This window comes from Pangasianodon hypophthalmus, chromosome 29 (genome assembly GCF_027358585.1).
Source record: "Pangasianodon hypophthalmus isolate fPanHyp1 chromosome 29, fPanHyp1.pri, whole genome shotgun sequence".
Lineage (NCBI taxonomy): Eukaryota > Metazoa > Chordata > Actinopteri > Siluriformes > Pangasiidae > Pangasianodon > Pangasianodon hypophthalmus.
The window spans coordinates 7,117,621-7,136,115 of record NC_069738.1 but is presented as its reverse complement, the minus strand read 5'-3'; the positions used below and the strand labels follow the sequence as shown (position 1 = coordinate 7,136,115).

At 37.6% G+C, this 18,495-nt stretch overlaps 1 protein-coding gene across 1 annotated transcript; it reads left to right on the top strand.

Annotated features, from left to right (window-relative positions):
* Window positions 1-225: 225 nt before the first annotated feature.
* irx1b (iroquois homeobox 1b) lies at window positions 226-4,501 on the top strand. The gene is made up of 4 exons (XM_026942343.3): window positions 226-664; window positions 2,764-3,679; window positions 3,892-3,964; window positions 4,083-4,501. The coding sequence occupies exons 1-4, from the start codon at window positions 440-442 to the stop codon at window positions 4,126-4,128; spliced, it is 1,260 nt and encodes a 419-aa protein (XP_026798144.3). The 5' UTR covers window positions 226-439; the 3' UTR covers window positions 4,129-4,501.
* The last annotated feature ends 13,994 nt before the right edge of the window (window positions 4,502-18,495 follow it).

Sequence of the window (18,495 nt, the reverse complement as noted above, 5' to 3'; positions counted from 1 at the left end):
AATTCTCATAAACACACACACACACACACACACACACACGTTTTAATGTAATCACTTTACCACTGCATGTAGACAAATCTAGAGTATTAAGTGTTATAATGCGTGCATGCATACTCACACACACACACATACACAGAGAGAGAAAGAGAGAGAGAGAGAGAGAGAGAGAGAAATTGCGTGGCCCTGCTGTGGGCGTGGCCTCGCGCTTTAAGTAGCGTGCCAATCAAACCCGTCAACTTCAGATCAGGAGACTCAGAGCAGCGCACGCGGCCGAGCGGAACGCGCGTTCCCACAGCAACCACTAACTCGGAGACGCTCGCGGCGGATTGTGTGTGCGCGCGCACGCGTTTGTGTGTGTGTGTTTGTGTGGGGTTTTGTTTTTTTCGGACTCCCACTTCTACTTCTATTTCTTCCGTGAGTTTTCCTCCGGGAACCGGACATGTCTTTCCCTCAGCTGGGCTTCCCGCAGGTGTACGGAGTGGAGAGAGCGTCTCCGCCGCGGGATGGCGGCTCGGAGAGCGGCGGCGGAGTCACCGGGAGTCCCGCGAGCTCTGCGGCTGCGCTCGCGCCTCTGCTCGGCGTGTACGCGCATCCGTGGAGCGCGCACCGGTACGGAGCCTTCATGCCGTACAGCAGTGCCGAAGCGGCGCTCCTCAACCACATGGTAAGATCCTGAAGATCAGTCATTAGCGCTCAGAAGGCGGTTATAAACAGCTGCACAGGGTTTTAACTCCATAAAAATAATCATAAATAAATCAGAAGAGCTGGTTCTGCGTTTAAGCTTAAAACAACAATTTAACATGACAAAAGGTGAAAGAAGTAATTTAAAAGTACCTGTAAAAGTAGCTGAAAGGTCTAGTAAAACCACAACAACAACAACAACAGCAACAACAACAACAACAACAACAATAATAATAATAATAATAATAATAGTAATAATAATAATAAGTACATTAGAGGTATACCGCTAAAACAGAAGGCCTCATTTGCGTCTGGATTGAAAGAACAAAATTAAAATTTTGTCCATTTAGATAGGACAATGAATTAAATAAATAATATTTAAAACTAAAAAAGACCTATTCTACATCTGGAACAAATAAAATTATAAGAAACTTTTTTTTTTAAATAAAAACTTTTGATAAAATTACACAGACATTATCCCATAAACACAGACAGTTATTGCACATGATACCACCTGTAATATTCTCTATTTAGTTTGAGTCTCATGTGGCATTTTGCTATTACAAATCAATAAATTAAAAATAAATATATAGGTGAGAATGCTGTATTAACTTTAATTAATATTTTCTTCTGCATAGTTTAATTTGGTGCATCTTAATTATGTGGAGCATTCTGGAGACATTATTATTATTATTATTATTATTATTAATATTATTATTATTATTTCTGACAAGGTTGAATTTGTAATAGCAATAACATAATAATTTACATTTTAACATTAATAATGCAATTGAAGTTGTAATGATTTGAAATTTTGTATGATATATTTACACATGGCCTAATATAAAATAAAATGATCACTAAATTTAGTGCAACAAAAGATTTTAATCCCTGAGTTTAGGAAATAAACTGGCAGGCTATTTATTGTATTTGTTTTTGCTTTTCCTCCTGTTTGTCTGACTTGGGGTTTACAGTTTGTTTAAATATATTTTGACTTCTTGATATTGTAATTTCTCTTAATAATTTAATTTAAGCTCCAGCTATTATTGTTCAGAAATAACACAGTAAACATGCGTTTAAAACTTTACTTAGCCTATTTGAGTTTCGATGAAATCTGAAGGTTAATGCAAATTATTCACTTATTAACTGATTAAACTTCAAATCATTTTAATGTGCAACAGGTTTAGTGTTGAATTAATGCCTACAGTTCCCATTTGGACTTAAATACAACTGAAAGACTAAATTAACTCTGCTGGTGTGAATTTAACTTTATTTAGCTGGAGGTCTTCAGTGCAGATGTGAGAGGTGCTGTGGGTGCCAACAGTCTGTATAGTCCTTCAGAAGTATATTATAAACATTGTTTATAGCAATATTACACGTGCTGATATATTGAATAAATACTTTATAAATAATTACAGAATATTTGTATTGGTAGTTCCCTCTTTAAAGACAAACTGTTTAGGACAGCCTCCCCCCATTTCACTGCAGAGTGGAATGATCCATTTCTCAGCATTTACCTGTAGCACTGCATTAACTGGGTTTAATACCCCAATAATTAATTCAATAATTAACTCTTGTTATGAAATGGATTAACTCTCACAGAGAGGAATGAGCAGTTTAATGAAAGAAACAGAATTTAACAGGTTTTGTTTATCACACTAGGATAAATCGGTCAGATTTGTTCACCTAAGCAGGTTACCATCATTTATTTTCTATTATTTTTATTACTGTAGCAGCCATTTTAATCAAGATAAACAGCTTTGGGGTAGGAAGCCTTGTGTAAAGGCCCAACAGTAGCACTCTGACAGTACATCATTGTTCCTTAAGGTTCAGTTGTGCACCATAAATTGTTAAGGTATAAATGTGCATCCTAAATGAACCAAAGACCCTTGGTTCATTTGACCCTTGATGGCACCACCCCAGCGACAAAAAGTCCAGTTTGGGGCCTTTACTAATACAGCTACTAATACACAACTTCCCCAGCATCACCAGGCCTGTGCGTCATCTGTTACACTGTTATGAGCACTCCTTTTTACTGTGCCTGAATGGCCTGTTATTTACAAGCATGTTTTTTTCCCCTAGGGCTCCCAGTACGAGTTGAAGGAGAACCCCGGTGCTCACCCAGCCGGATTCGCTGTGCACACCGCCCCCGGGTTCTACCCGTACAGCCAGTACCAGTACGGAGACCCGGCGCGGGCCAAGAGCGCCACACGGGAGACCACCAGCACGCTGAAAGCCTGGCTGCAGGAGCACAAGAAGAACCCGTATCCTACTAAAGGCGAAAAGATCATGCTGGCCATCGTGACCAAAATGACCCTGACGCAGGTGAGCACGTGGTTTGCCAACGCGCGCCGCCGCCTCAAGAAGGAGAACAAGGTGACGTGGGGACGCAGCGCCGAGGACGGAGACGGCTGCGGCTACGACAGCGACCGCGACGACGACGACGAGAGCGCGCACAAGCACGAGCGCGAGGAGGAGATCGACTTGGAGACCGTGGACACCGACGAGGCCGAAGAGGACCGCGTAGAAGTGCGCCAAGAGCCGAGCGAGGCCAAAGCGCACGAGCAAAGTGAAACGGAGAGCGAAAGCGCAGAGGCGCGCGAGCTAAACAGCCCCGCCGGTTCCGTGCCCGTGAGTAAAGACGCGAGCGCGGGGAAAAGTGGCTCAGCGGACGTTTCTCCGGGATGCCAGAGGCCTGTGAACTCCAAACCCAAAATCTGGTCGCTCGCGGAAACAGCGACGAGTCCCGATAACTGTCAGAAAGCGAGCAGTGTGTCGACGGCAGTCACTCACCCGGCTTTTTTACCCACTAACGGGATTTACACGTGTCAGATCGGGAAGCTGAACAGCTGGACTGGAGGCGCTTTTCTCGGTGCAGGACCTCTAATCGGTGTGCGCTCTTTAATGGGAGTGAGTCCGAGCAGCCATTACATAACCTCAAGCGCTCAGAGTGAGAGTCCTACACACAGCCTCAGCCTCAGTCCACAGCACAGCACCGGTATGCCTCATGACTTTATGAAAAAAAAAAAAAAAGTTTAGATTAAACAACACAGCAAATCCCCTATAGAGTTCATTTTAAAATGTTCACATATTAAGACTTACTTTAGCACTGTAGGTCTTTGCCATGACAAATCTGTGCTATTTCTCTTTCTCACCATGATTTTTTATTTATTCATTGCATTTTTTTTCTTATTATTATTTCTTAAACAGATCGAGAACATGTTCAGAGAACTGAATCTCCAGCACTTCCTCTGAGGCCATCATTTCCGGTCATGCACGACAGGTAGGCATCATTTCTTTTTATCATTAAATACACAATACCATCCAAATACACACACAAATGATTTTTCTTTTGTCAGCTAATCCCACTCATCACACTCCTCTTTATTTACCTCACTCAGGTCTCACCATGAAACAGCACAGCGAGCTCTGAAGACTGTTTCCTGAAGACGGACCTAAAGAATTTACTTAAATTATTACATGAAAGCAACCTGTATCAGAGAAAGAAAGTATCCTACATCATCAAATACACCAAAAAAGTATTTTATAGCCTTATGTTTTAATACGCTGTATAACTTTGTATTTGTTTTTATTTTACATTGAGCCTAAATGCAGCATGTATGTGTTTACCACGTAGCTCATTACCATCACTTTTTACAGACTTAAAGAATTATTTGTTAAAAGGCCAATGTGTGTAAATGATATATTTTTGTGTAATAAACTAAATATAATTAATAACAGTCTCATCACACATATAAACTCTTTATCATATAAAAATCAGATGGAAATTAAACTTCTTAATCTTTTCAGTAGGGCTGCATAAAGTATGTGAATAGGTTTTTTTTTTTTTTTTTTTTTTTTTTTTCTTTTTTTGATGCTTAAAGATGTACTTAAAGAGTACTTCTGAACATGTTTTTTGCAGTTACGTGGTTAAACAAGAGGTACTGGGTAAGAAAAACACAAAAATACACACTATTTAAAAGAATCTAAGATTATAATAGGCAAACAGCAAGATCTCTACTGTTTAATTAATTCTTTACAACGTTCATTCAGATTCATTTGGATTCATAAAGACACCAAACATTTCATTTCAACACTGATCTCTTTCTGTGCCTAATAGATATTTTATACACAAGGCATATTGGTGTGCAATATAATCAAATAAGCATTTAAGAGAATTTTACCATTAAAAGCAGAGTTAGATTTATTCCAATTAGCTTTTCTTTCTAACAATTGTAAACGTTTCAAGATAGACCATTTTAAACATCATCATTCACTTAACTAGATTAGCCTGGTGGTTGATCAATAGTGATAATATACGCAATGTTCATCTAGGCTTTATTAACTCCCACTGACTTAAATTCCTCACTCGACAAACCTTAAGTTACTGAATAACATGCTTTAATGTGTACAACTGAAGAGTTTTATAGCCTCCGTAAATAGCATGTTTAAGAAGGATTAATAAACAGTGTGCGCATATAAGGATCAGCATGATCACATAAACAGCAAGCTCATATTGGCTTAATATCTTTATCGTGTTGTGGTTATTACTTTGCACATATCTGCGATAATTTTCAGTGCAGTGACTCGTATTTATCATAACTCACTATACCAAGATGACTATAACTAAATTCTTTAAGTATATCAATCACTGTATATTCTTTAAGTATAACAATCACTGCACATGTGCACTAAAATAATGTGAATATACAGTATAGGCTACTATTTAACACAAAATTAGCTGACAAAACGGTTTAAACATCAAGCAATAATCAAATCCTTTAGAAATTCAATTTCCTAAAAATGGTCTGCTGAGGTGTGTCCATATCTGTGGTTGTGCAAGAGTTTCCAAATCACAGCCTCAGCACAATATGAGAGCTGCTCTTCTTCGTGACAGTGAGAGCAGACGACATTTTGGAGGCAGCCGAATATCGATCACAGCTGTTGAAATGCCAGAGCACCCCATGTGTGTGACTCGGATGAAGACAGGAGACTCTGCATAGGTAATGTCACTGATGCACTAAAACAGAGCTAACATGCGTTCATTAACTCACTATAATGTCAAAAAGCTGACCTTTATGACCTCTGTTATCAAAATGAGCATTTTATACTAAGAGTAACTAAGGATTTCTGTCCTCTAGGCAACAAAAAAATTGCCGTCACCTTCACTTTACCTTGTATGTACACTCCAACTTACTTGTGCACACACACACACACACACACACACACACACACCATCAGGAGTATCTTCAACACATTGCTAATAACTGAGACCAATATAAGGTGAATTCTATATTTTGAAAATGAATAGCTAGAAAAATCAACCGAGCTGATCTGGTTCCAAAGACCTTCCACTAGGTATCAACATCTGCTGGTAATGTCACATGTTCTTCTGTGTATTAACAACGATTGTCACATGTGACCCAAAGCAGCCACATAAACAGTGAGTTCCCCGTTGAGGGCAGAACCTGAGCGCTGACCTTCTGCGACCCTACAAAGCAAATAAACCACGCCGCAGCCAAAGAGGTGATTTGAAAACAAGGGCCGAAAGGTTTACACGAACATAATCTAAACACAAGTTAATTAATTTTCATTGTTTGGAAGTGTGTTTACATTGGAGTTTGTGCTGCGCAGGCTCGCTGTAGCAGATGCTGCAGAGCAACGTTCAGGAGCAGTGTTCAGGGAGACACACACATCTGGATCAGGTCACTCATGCACACAGTAATGCATGTTCTTAGCGTGACACAAACACACTGACTGATGACTCACTTAACCAAACGTATGAGAAAGATATCATTAATTTTTCAAAGCTTTATGAAATGCAAAGCATCAGAAAAACCCAATATGACAGTGAAATATAGTGCTGACTGGGAAATGTGTGATGTCATGATTGACGCTGTTTAAACCTGAAGGTCAAACCTGGGACAAGTCTAAACTGCAGTCGAAGTGATTTAGTCTTCTAATAAAACTTCACTTTTTGTAATAATCCTCAGATTACTGTGCTGTTATTTATCTTAATGTATATTATTCAGTAAGGGAAAGTAACAGAGCGTGGTGTGTAGTTACAAGTTTTAACGTTAAAATAATAATGTTTTCTAGACTTGCTTCATAAAATCAGAAAAAAAAAACATAATTAGTTATAAGGTTTACTGAACATTCTTACGTAATATTCATACCACAGGTAGGAGTGCGGGCGATATGATAAAAAATATAATATCATAATTCTCAAAGACATTTCTACAATACCAGATATGTATCATGATATTTAGGTTTTGCAGACAAATTAGTAGCAATGCAGTAGTGTTTGACGTTACTTTTTTATTTTTGACAAAATACATTTTTAAATTGTATTTTCTGTTTACGATTTTTAATATTAAAATACAATAATAATTAACAAATAAATAAATAAACAAATAAATAAATCTGTAAAATTTTTTATAATTTTACAATTTTAAAGATTAAGTACAAAATTAACAAATTAATTTGATCAAATCAATAAAATCATTGGCACACTGATGTAGTATATGAGGAATAAAACACTTTGGGACCTACTGTTTTTGGAAAATAACTAGCATTACATCACAGCATTGATTTATTGCTTATATAATCACATATGCACATATGTATTGTACTGCAGATAGATAGATAGATAGATAGATAGATAGATAGAAGCTATGTGCAGTAAAAACATAATAGCTAGGATGTGTCTTTTAATTAATTGTCCTTTGTCGATCTAGTCCAGTTTTGCTGAGTTAGTTCTTTACTGAAAGACAGTTTCACTATTCTTTCATCAGAACACCTCAATGTCCTAGTTCTAGTCCTTTTCACTTTTTCCATAAGCCTTTACTGAAATATTTTTATGCAAAGATGTGATGGAGTTTTGCTCTGCTTTGTTATCAGTTATCCCACCTGCTCAGGTGAGGTGTCAATCAAAGCAGCAATCCCAGGCGAGGTGTCAGTCACGTTAAGGCGTATCTGACCCATGCTAATGCTAAAAGTATGAGCCCAGGCTCGGCCTTTGTGGCCCAGCCGCGATAAGACATAAAATGGCTCAGCGTTTGAAGGACCAGGTTCAGGCCTTGTGAAATGAATATATTAATCCAAGAAAGTGCAGAGAAATGGCAGGATGGAGAAATTTTATATTATATTATATTTTATATATATATATATATATATATATATATATATATATATATATATATATATATATATATATATATACATATATATATATATATATATATATATATATATGAACACAACTCAGTAAAATGAAATGAAATGTTAAAAATGAGGAGAACTGAGGACGGGGGAGTATTAGATGTTTTTTTTTTAAAACAGATGGTTCCTTCTCATGAAAAAAACATGAGTGAAACTGAATATGGATTCCAAACTGCTACAGGAGCTGGAAATTCATTTCCAGCTCAAGACATCTTGGCTTAAAGTTCAAGGTTACAGTTTGCGTATCACAACCTAACCTGAGGCTAACGTGTCCACAGGGCAACTGGTTCAGGCAAGAGGCCCCCTACGGCAAAAAAAGGATTAATGGCCAAGTGTAAAAGAAGAGAGTGTTAGTCTCAAAACAGCGTGTCTGCTTATCATTCATCTACCAGAGTGAACCAGGCAGCAAAGTGAAACAGGGTGGTGTGTGTGCCTCTTCCTGTGAACATTTCTCTCTCCACATTTTTTCTGCTATTGGAATATGTATATATAATATGTAAGGAATAAAACACAACAGGGCATGCTTATAGGAAAATAATCAACAATGCTTCATTCCCAAGACATCCTGAAGTATTTTATTCATCTTACACCACATCAGTTTGCCAACTTTAACCATTTTTTAATTCATAAAAGGACATCATACCTGTTGCAATGTTTATGTGTTTAGTTTTTACTTTTATTGTTTATATAGTTTATATAGTTTTTACTTTTACTTAGTTTCTGTAGCAATAAACAGTCGCTCCCTCAACAGCCGCTTTTTTTGTCTCCTGAAGTTAACAAGACAGATTGTCACAAGTGCAGAAACCTTCTAGTGTAGGAAAACTTAAAGGAACAGCTTTAGCTCTGACTGGTATGAAGCTCTGACACTGGAGACTCCTTACTAGAATGTACAATTTTCCAACATGGGCTCACATTGTGCCTGTAAATTCAGGAAAAAAATGGCATGATTTGATTTTTCTAAAAAAAAATTTTAAAAAAAGGCTCCAATGTTAAGGTTAGGGTTAAAGAGGGGTTAGCTTATGAAATAGAATTAGATCTAATCAACCTCAGGAAATCATTCATACCGTTTTTCTCTTGAAAGCAGGTTCTTTTTTCAGTATAAGTTCATTTTTTACCGAGAGAAGACATTTGAAAGCTCAGCTCATAATACAATGCAGACCGTACAACATAGGAATATCTGTAAGGGAAAAAATAACCCAGAAGATAAAGATGCTCAATACAACATGGCATGGGTGCATAATTAGGATACATTCTGATATTTTTATTAAAAGTAAGTCATTTCACATGAGCCTGCTTTCCCCAGGAGCTACACTATTCACATGCAGCACATTACACAAAATATTCCTTCATCAAATCCACCTGGAAAACTTGTGATGAAACACGAAAAGCTGCTCAGAGACACATGGATGCATTTACATTCGTATCTCTGACATCTGTATTGCTTCATAACGCACACATTTTGCATGCATTGTATTTGTATTGTACTTTGTACGCATGTCTGTGTATGTTTTAACAAAAACACTGAGTCAATCACACATTGAGAATTTTATAGTGCAGTGTAACTTGTTTCTCTGTGGAAATGGTAATAAGGGACTCGAATCTGTAAATGTGTTACTATAAAATTATTCATGATTGTCTGCTGAGGTAAAACACTGCTTTGAAGAAACCAAATGAACTGATGTATCATTTATTCACCAGCAAAACACACAGCAGACAAACTAATGTTCATAAAAAGGCATTTTTAACAGATACTGGTTTAGCATATCAACATCTATATGTTCCATTAACATCACTATGCTGCTTCCTTAGGATCAAACCCCAGCAGGCTAGAGTTATACCATGATCCTGGTGAATTCTTGAATCTGATTGGTCAGAAGGAGTAATTTTCTGTAACAGTAGTTCCAGCTGTAAGTCAAATCACAGGTTTATATTAATGCGCTCGTTCTAATATGTTACTGTTTCTAAAGTAACAACTCTAAAACTAATAGACTAAAAATAAACAGATTGATGTTATAACTGTAAGGAGACGGTTATTTAACATACTTGAAAGAAGTCTCCAAAGTCGGTGATTTGTAAAGGTCAAGTTTTCCACCATGGGAAAGTCTCCAGGGAAAGATTATTGTCTTATTAATTCAAGTTATGAATTAAATTAATTCAATTTAATTTATTTGTTGAATAAATAAATAAATAAATAAATAGACTTACTTAATTGTTAGTAATTTGCTGTGATAAAAGAGGAATTAAATTAAACTCAGATTGGTGCATGGCCTAGTGCACGCTCAAAAATAATAAATTAAAAGCACACTGTTTGCCTGAGCAATATTAGATTACTATCATGCCAACAAGATTAAGTAGCTTTTGCTAAAAGTCTTGAATAGATTTTAATACATATTAGTGATAAAGTAAATCTATACACATTGCATGTGTTGAGTATCATAATCGGTTTGTGTTGAAAGTAATACAAAGTGAGTTGTCTGTATAGTACACTACATGTTTTAACAAAGTTTTTGAATTTTTTTATTTTACTTCTTAAAAGCAAGAAGACTTAAAATAATTGACTGGATCTGCTTATAGCATGAGTCCACTACTGAAGTTGTATTTATTCCCTCAGTTCTATGAACACAACTAATTCAACTTTGTCAAATTATATTTCTCATACACGATTTCATGATTTTTCACAGAGAAACCAAAAACCGTGAAAGAAGACCAGGCAAAAATGCACAAAACACAGGAGCATCAAAACACATTAATACTTAACTTGGAAGGGTTTAATACTGTGTGTTATATGTTTTACTATTTTAATTAAATTTAATGAATTATAACAGTGTAAATTAATTGAATGCTCAAATACATTTGGATTTTATTGATCTCCAAAATGAAAATGTTCACTGAATGATGAGTGTCTACTGTAGTCATGGATTACGTCTAGACGTCAGGTAGAAATCTGTATCAGCACTTTGTCACTGAGTGAACAATGTGAGAAAATATAAAGCACTTAACTAACTAATGTGAAAAACAAACCTCTGCTGCCCTCTGCTGCTCTAGACGTAGACAAAGCAGCTCTAGAAAATTACTGTTTTAGAACAGGTTGATAATTTGGAGATACTGTGTGGGGTGATGAAGAAATTACACAACAGAATTTGACTTCTTTCTTAACTATTAAGTACACTATTTGGCCAAACATTTGTGGACACCTGACCATCACACCCATATGTGGTTCTTCCTCAAACCCAAAGTTGGAAACACACAATTGTATAGAATGTCTTGGTATGCTGTAGAGATTTCCCCTCACTGGAACAAAGAGGCCTAAACCTGTTCCAGCATGACAATGCACCTGTGCACAAAGCCAGCTCCATGAAGACATGGTTTACCAAGGATGGAGTGGAAGAACTCGAGTGGACTGCACAGAGCCCTGACCTCAACCCCACTGAACACCTTTGGGATGAACTGAAACACTGACTGAACCCCAGACCTCCTCACCAACATCAGTGCTTGACCTCACTAATGCTCTTGTAGCTGAATGATCACAAATCCCCACAGCCACACTCCAAAATCTAGTGGAAAGCCTTCCCAGAAGAGTGGAGCTTATTATACCAGCAAAAAAAGGGAAACAGCTCCATGTTATTGCCCATGGTTTTGGAATGGGATTTTCAGTGGTCAGGTGTTCACATACTTTTGGCCATAAACTGCTGAATTCACAAATCTGTGTTTTATTCTTTACATGTCAGTAGATTGCGCTCCTGGAGGAATGTAACTGGGATTGTTGTATGTCAGTTAAAGTCAGCGCTGTTCCTGAAATGTGGGAACCTTTAACCCAATGTTCCTATAAGGCAACTGACAAGGAACTGACATACACCAAAAGAAGCTTTTGGTTATTATTTTCTGTGACCACAGACTAGCATTCAGGGAAAGTTCCATTCTTTTATAGCCATAACAGGACGTTTAGTCAAATAAATATTACTGCAACAAATGTATTTCTCATTGTGCAGCTATTCTGCCATCTAGTGGTGCATGCGTACACAGGTCAGGTATTTTTTTATATATATATATATATATATATATATATATATATATATATATATATATATACACACACACACACACACACACACTGCTCCTCACTCTTCACAATGTAAAATGAATGTTTATATCTATGTACAAAATATAAAAAGGTTCCCAAAAATGTAGATATGAGAAAAACATTTTTCCTGCAACAATCTATATATACAGTCAGGTCCTTATGTTTTTGACAGATAGATAAATTTATGTAGATATACTAAATAAATTATAAATTTAGATAGATTTGGATAGTGACACGTTTTTGTAATTTTGCCTCTGTACACCACCACAATGGATTTGAAATGAAGCAATCGAGATGTGATTGAAGTGTAGACTTTCAGCTTTAATTAACAAAAATATTGCAGTAAACATTTAGGAATTACAGCCATTTTTTTACATAGTATCTCCATTTTCACGGGCTCTAAAGTAATTGGACAATTGACTGATAAGCAGTTTTATGACCAGTTGTGGCCTGTTTCCTCGTTATTTCATGACAAATTAAGGAGATAAAAGGTCTGGAGTGATTACAAGTTGCATTTGGTAGCTGGTCACGGGAACTCTCATTATGCGGTCCAAAGAGAGTGAAGGAGGCCATCATTAGGCTGAAAGACAACTAAAGTGGATGACTGTAGAATTCTTTCCTTGGTGAAGAAAAACCCCTTCACACCATTTAGCCAAGTCAAGAACACTCTGGAGGAGGTAGGCGTATCATTGTCAAAGTCTACAATCAAGAGCCACCTTCATGAATGTAAATACAGAGGGTTTACCTCAAGATGCAAACTACTGGTAACACTCAAGACTTTGCTAAAAACCTCTTTAAAAAAAGCCTGACCAGTTCTGATGCAAGATTAACGTGTACCAGAATGATGGGAAGAGAAGAATATGGAGAAGGAAAGGAAGGGCTCATGATCCCAAGCATGCCACATCATCTGTCAAGCATGGTGGAGGCAGTGTTATGGCATGGGCATGTATGGCTGCCAATGGAACTGGGTCACTGGTGTTTATTGATGATGTGACTGCTGATAGAAGTAGCAAGGTGAATTCTGAAGTCTGAGTATGAGTATGAGTATGAGTATTGAGTATGCATTTCACTTACTGAAGACACAAACAAGCAGCAACCAAAGGCAGCTGCAGTAAAGGCCTGGCAAAGCATCTCAAGTGAGGAAACTCAGCATTTGGTGATGTCCATGGGCTCCAGTCTTTACTTTTGAGTCTGTGAATAGTGGAGGGACCCCAAGATTCACTGACATTGTGCATGAATAAGCTAATCAGTTTTAGAGGTGCTTTAGGCAAGGTTTGTAAAATTTGTCAAGATTAAGTCTAAAATGGTGAATACTCCTTATATATAATGTAGTATAAACTAAGTATGAAAAATGTTGGAAGGCATTTTGCTAAAAAGTGTTAATTTCGCCCATGTATGGAGACTTTTGGGACACCCTGTTGAGTTAGCATTAGGACTGTCATGACATCACACTTTCAAGTGCACTTGGCCATTCAACTGCTTGAAAGTTATAACACTATAAAAAGGCGAAAGTGAGCTCATACTGATTTATGCCAATCACGAGTGTCCTTGCTGTCTTTTTTTTTTCTTTGTAATGAGTTTTTTGAGCTTTCACACTCTGGTATTAGCAATGTTAGCATCATTAGCATTTTAAACTACATAATAGGCCATTCAGTTGCTTGAAAGACAAGTGAAATTCAGCTCATACTGATTTATGAGAATGGTCAAGGGTGCCTTGGGGAGTGTCATACAGTGATTGACAGGAAGCCCATCCAAACACAAACAAGCACTCCAGACCACAACACATTTTTACAAATGGGTTTTCTCAGTCACATATGCCTTCTCTGTCCTGTTTTTCTTTATGATGAAAAAAATGTACCTACTTCATATGTTATGTAAAGCAGGCCATTCAAACACAATTCAAAGGCATATAAATATTGTGTTTACACCTGTACAGGAGCAGCTTCACTAATTCTGCATCCAGCTAATTCCCCTTCACCAGTAAGAAATGACCCTATTCTGGAGAAGTACTGCCAGTGTTTCTTCTGGTTTACTGCATTTCTTGTCAAGCTTTTTCAAAGAACATCATTTTTTTTTTGCTCTCAGGGGAATTATCTGGCCGTGCTGGCCAGTGTTGCCAAGTCTTTTCAGAGGAAAGTAGCTAAAGCACACTCAAAAATTTGACATCATAGTAGCTAAAGCACACTCAAAAAAGATGACATCATAGACTAATGTGCATAATTATTTATCCATCATGCTCACTGGAATATCAAATTACAAATTAGGGTACATGAAGAAGATCATTTTAATTTAGAATATAATAAAATAGAACAGAATAGAGTTTTATCAGAATAGAAAATAATATATTACAATTTATTTCTTAAAATTTTTTTATATCAAAAGTCATCTTTTGTCATAGCACAAACTAAACTTTTACACATTTACAAAATTCTATAATATACTATACTTTCTATGAAGGACTATCAAATACTCATGAGTGGTAAGTAATCATGAAGATTGACAGTTACTCATTTTTATTACTATCTCCAAGAAGGAGTTTAAAGCAAAGAACAAAGAAATGCAAGGGTGGGACAAACCATGGTGATCAGTGATTGGACATTGGGAACAATGGTGGTCAGTGATTGGTTGCAAGCGCAACACAGTCAGGCCTTACACACTGATGGTGAGTCGAGCGATCCTGCTCTCAACTCGTATATCAGCAGCTGTGATATGAGGTGGAGGGCCGTATCAAATTCAAGACAGTCACTAATGTGTGCTCAAAAAGTCTCTAGATTTGTCGCTAAGCTTCGTTTTTAATTAAAGTCACTAAAGGGGTTTAAAAAGTCATTAAGTCTTGCAATAAAGTCTCTAAGTTGGCAACACTGGGGCTGGGTGCTTACCTATTTCAGACTGAGAAGGGGGGCGGAGTGAAGGAGCACTGGGGAGTGTCATACAATGATTGACAGGAAGCCTATCCAAACACAAACAAGCACTTCAGACCACAACACATTTTTACAAACGGGTTTTCTCAGTCACATATTATACCTGTGCTGATGACATGGTTATGGCCGAGGTTCTACATATATTCCATGTTATTTGTATGAGTAAGAAATGAAGAAATTGACTTTAAAGGTGAAATATTGCACCTTTAAATTTAAGCTTGCTGGGCAGTTGTGTGCTGAGCAGTAAATCCAAACTCTTGAGAAATGATGCAGAACAACATTGATCCAGAATGTCAATAAGCTGATTTCACTCCATCTCATCACCACTCATCTTATGACAGGCATCGACCTGAGACTCCATGCAGCCCTGATTTCCTTTCAGCATTAAAAAGATTAGCAAAACCCACCACAAATGCCATAAAGAGATGTGTGGTCTGGAAACCCGACATTCATTTAATATTATGGAACAATGGCTCTTGGTGAAGCAGTATTTATAGACACAGCATCATTTCATTACTAGTCTAGACGGGATGCTGCTGCTCTGGGATTCTGTACACGAACATGAAAGGACACATCTCTGAGATGCCGTGTGGAGAGGACGGGCTGCATTTTGGCAGCAGAGGACAGCAGGTTTCTCCTTGATGCAGGCGACGCATGAGTCATCTGACATGATTCTAGACGTGCCGTGAATCCAAGGTTCAGAACATTTGGAAGCCATTTGGAACAAAGCCACATTGATTTATACCAGCACATACCACAAATCAGAATTATAACTATGAAATCATACTGCATCCAAAGATCTAATGTGTGAATATGTGGACATACACTCTCTGGCCACTTGTACCCCTGACATTCATGCAATTATCCAATTAACCAGTCATGTGGTAGCAGCACAATGCATAAAATCATGCCGATACAGATCAAGAACTTCATTTACTGTTCACATCAGAATGAAGAAAAAGTGTGATCTCAGTGATTTTGAATGACTTTGACAGATGGGTTGGTTTGAGAAATTCAGAATATGCTGATCTCCTGGGATTTTCACACACAACATTCTCTAGAGTTTACAAAGAATGGTGCGAAAAACAAAAAAAGCATCCAGTGATGACATGTTGATGCTGATGAGGTCAGAGGAGAATGGCCACACTGGTTCTGACAGGAAGTCTACAGTAACTCAAATAAACACTCTTTACAATGGTGGTGAGCAGAAAAGTATCTCAGAATAGACAACACATCGAACGTTGAGCTGGATGGGCTACAACAGTAAAAGACCAGATGGGTACCTCTCCTTTCAGCTAAAAACAGGAATCTAAGGCTACAGTGGGCACAGACTCACCAAAACTAGATAGTTGGAGATTGGAAATACATCAGCTGGTCTTATGAATCTCAATTTTATGCAGATGGTAGGCTGCTGGTGGTGATATAATGGTGTGAGGAATGTGTTCTTGGCACACATTGGGCCCCTTAATACAAATCAAGCATTGTTTGAATGCCACAGCCTATCTGAGTATTGTTTTTGACCATGTGCATCCTGTTATGGCCACAATTTACCCATCTTAGAAGGGCTACATCCAGCATAATAGTGCATCATGTCACAAAGCACAAGTTCATACTCATACTGGTTCCATGAACATGGCAAGGAGTTCAGTGTACTTCAGTGGCCTCCCCAGTCACCAGATCTGAATCCAATAGAGACATGGTAAAACAGAAGATTCCCAGCATGAATGTGCAGCTGACAAATCTGTGTTTCTCACCTTTGGGTGTAATACTATGTTTCTGTGCTTAGCAATTCACTGAAGTCCTGGTAGAATAGGGTTCATACATCTGACTTGAATAGAGAAAAAGAAAACACTTCGTCCCCATTACCCTTCACTCAGCACAGTTTTCTTCTTAGATGCACTAGAGGGAGACAGCGACATTTCTAAGAAGAAGAGATCCCCAGCTCAGATAATGCCAGCAGAGGAAATTGCAATTCTCACGTTCAAAATGATGGATTCTCCCTCTCAGCATATCAAACAGATCCTATCACCACCATGAATGTCATTCAGCAGCAGACTTGATGCAGCAGGAGTGTCTTTTGATCTGCTAAACCTGCAGATTTTAAAGCCTCTTACACACCATGATACTACAACGACTACAAAGCTAATATTTATCTGAAGTAGTTTCCTCTTTCAGCTGAGCTTATGAAAGTCTGCTGCCAAAATTAACAGACAAATTTTCCTTTCTCTCTCAAGACAGGGTGAAAAAAGTGGCATGCAGCAGCAGAGTTTTAGGCCAGCCTGTCTGGTGGCATGAAGCCTGGTATGGGGAGAGACTGAGAGTTTTATTGTTTGTTATTTAAGAAATAAAACACAATGGGTGGTGCTGTTAAAAGTTACAGCTTTACCTCTGACTGTTACAAAGCACTGACACTGGAAACTAAACTCTAAATAAACTAAAGAAAGTTCCTGTGTACGTTGTTACTACAGAAATGATAACGTATTCAAACAAGCACATTAATGTAAATCTTGAAACCATCACATTATAGCTGCAGTATATAGAAAATTATTCAATCCCTCCTGACCAATCAAAATTGAGCATTCACAACAGCTCTATAATATAAACTTTGATCAGGCTGGTGGTGGTGGTGTAATGTTGTGGGGAATGTTTTCTTGGAAAACATTGGGTCCCTTAGTACCAATCGCCATTAAATATTGCCGCTGTTGTTGCTGCTATAAAGTAAACAAAGATGCCATGAGAAGTTATAAACAGCATAGAGTTGGCACTTTTTGACACAGATTTCTGTAACTCGTCTCTGTTTTATCTCTCGTTTGGTTCAGGAGTTCACTACCAAGAACTGATCTGATTTAAGAAATTTGATTATTTAAAAAAAAAAACACATTGATGGTTAGTCTTCAATAATACATTATTTAATGTATTCATCAGCTCTCGGTAGTGAACTCAGACCTTTGTTCTGTGTATTGTAAAGTAAAGCAATAAGAGATGAGAGGCTGTCTGTTACAGTGATTTTATAATGGGTAAGGGTGTTCTTTGGCAGGGTGCCTGAAACCCCCTTAGCATTTTGAGTGGCTTACTGCTTTTATAAAAAAGCAACAAAACAATGATGAAATCAGGTGTTAAAAATGCTTTAATTTATTATTAATACTACTTGCAACAAATAATTCTTTTGCCACACAATGTAATCTGTTATCAGTAAGCTTTGTCGCTAAGCAACATAACGTGCAAAGATTAGCATACAACATGGACAGAACAAGGGTTTAAGTGTAACGGTATTATTGGTTTGAATCCTGGCTTCAAACTGTCAGAACTCAGCCAATCAGTACGTAAAGAATAGAGACACTACTAAGACAAAATATGACACAAAATAAAAAGAAAAGAAAAAAAGAATGGCCAGTAGGTCCTGCCCTGTCCTCTCTGACCTCAAAAAGGGCATATCAAGCCTTTATCACCTTTATCATGCATGGTATTGCAGCCCTGCTGCTGCTGCGGAGAAAACAACATGAAGCTCGCAGGGAGCTGAAGGATGGACAGCACTGAACAGATGTTATTTAGTGCTTTAGCTTCACAGGTTGAGCAGACAGGCGATAAATT

Bases quoted from the DNA above. Each gene is read 5' to 3' on its own strand.
- irx1b (XM_026942343.3), top strand. From the start codon at position 440: ATGTCTTTCCCTCAGCTGGGCTTCCCGCAGGTGTACGGAGTGGAGAGA. The intron at 665-2,763 runs GTAAGATCCTGA...TTTTTCCCCTAG, and splicing joins CGGCGCTCCTCAACCACATG to GGCTCCCAGTACGAGTTGAA. The intron at 3,965-4,082 runs GTAGGCATCATT...TACCTCACTCAG, and splicing joins TTTCCGGTCATGCACGACAG to GTCTCACCATGAAACAGCAC.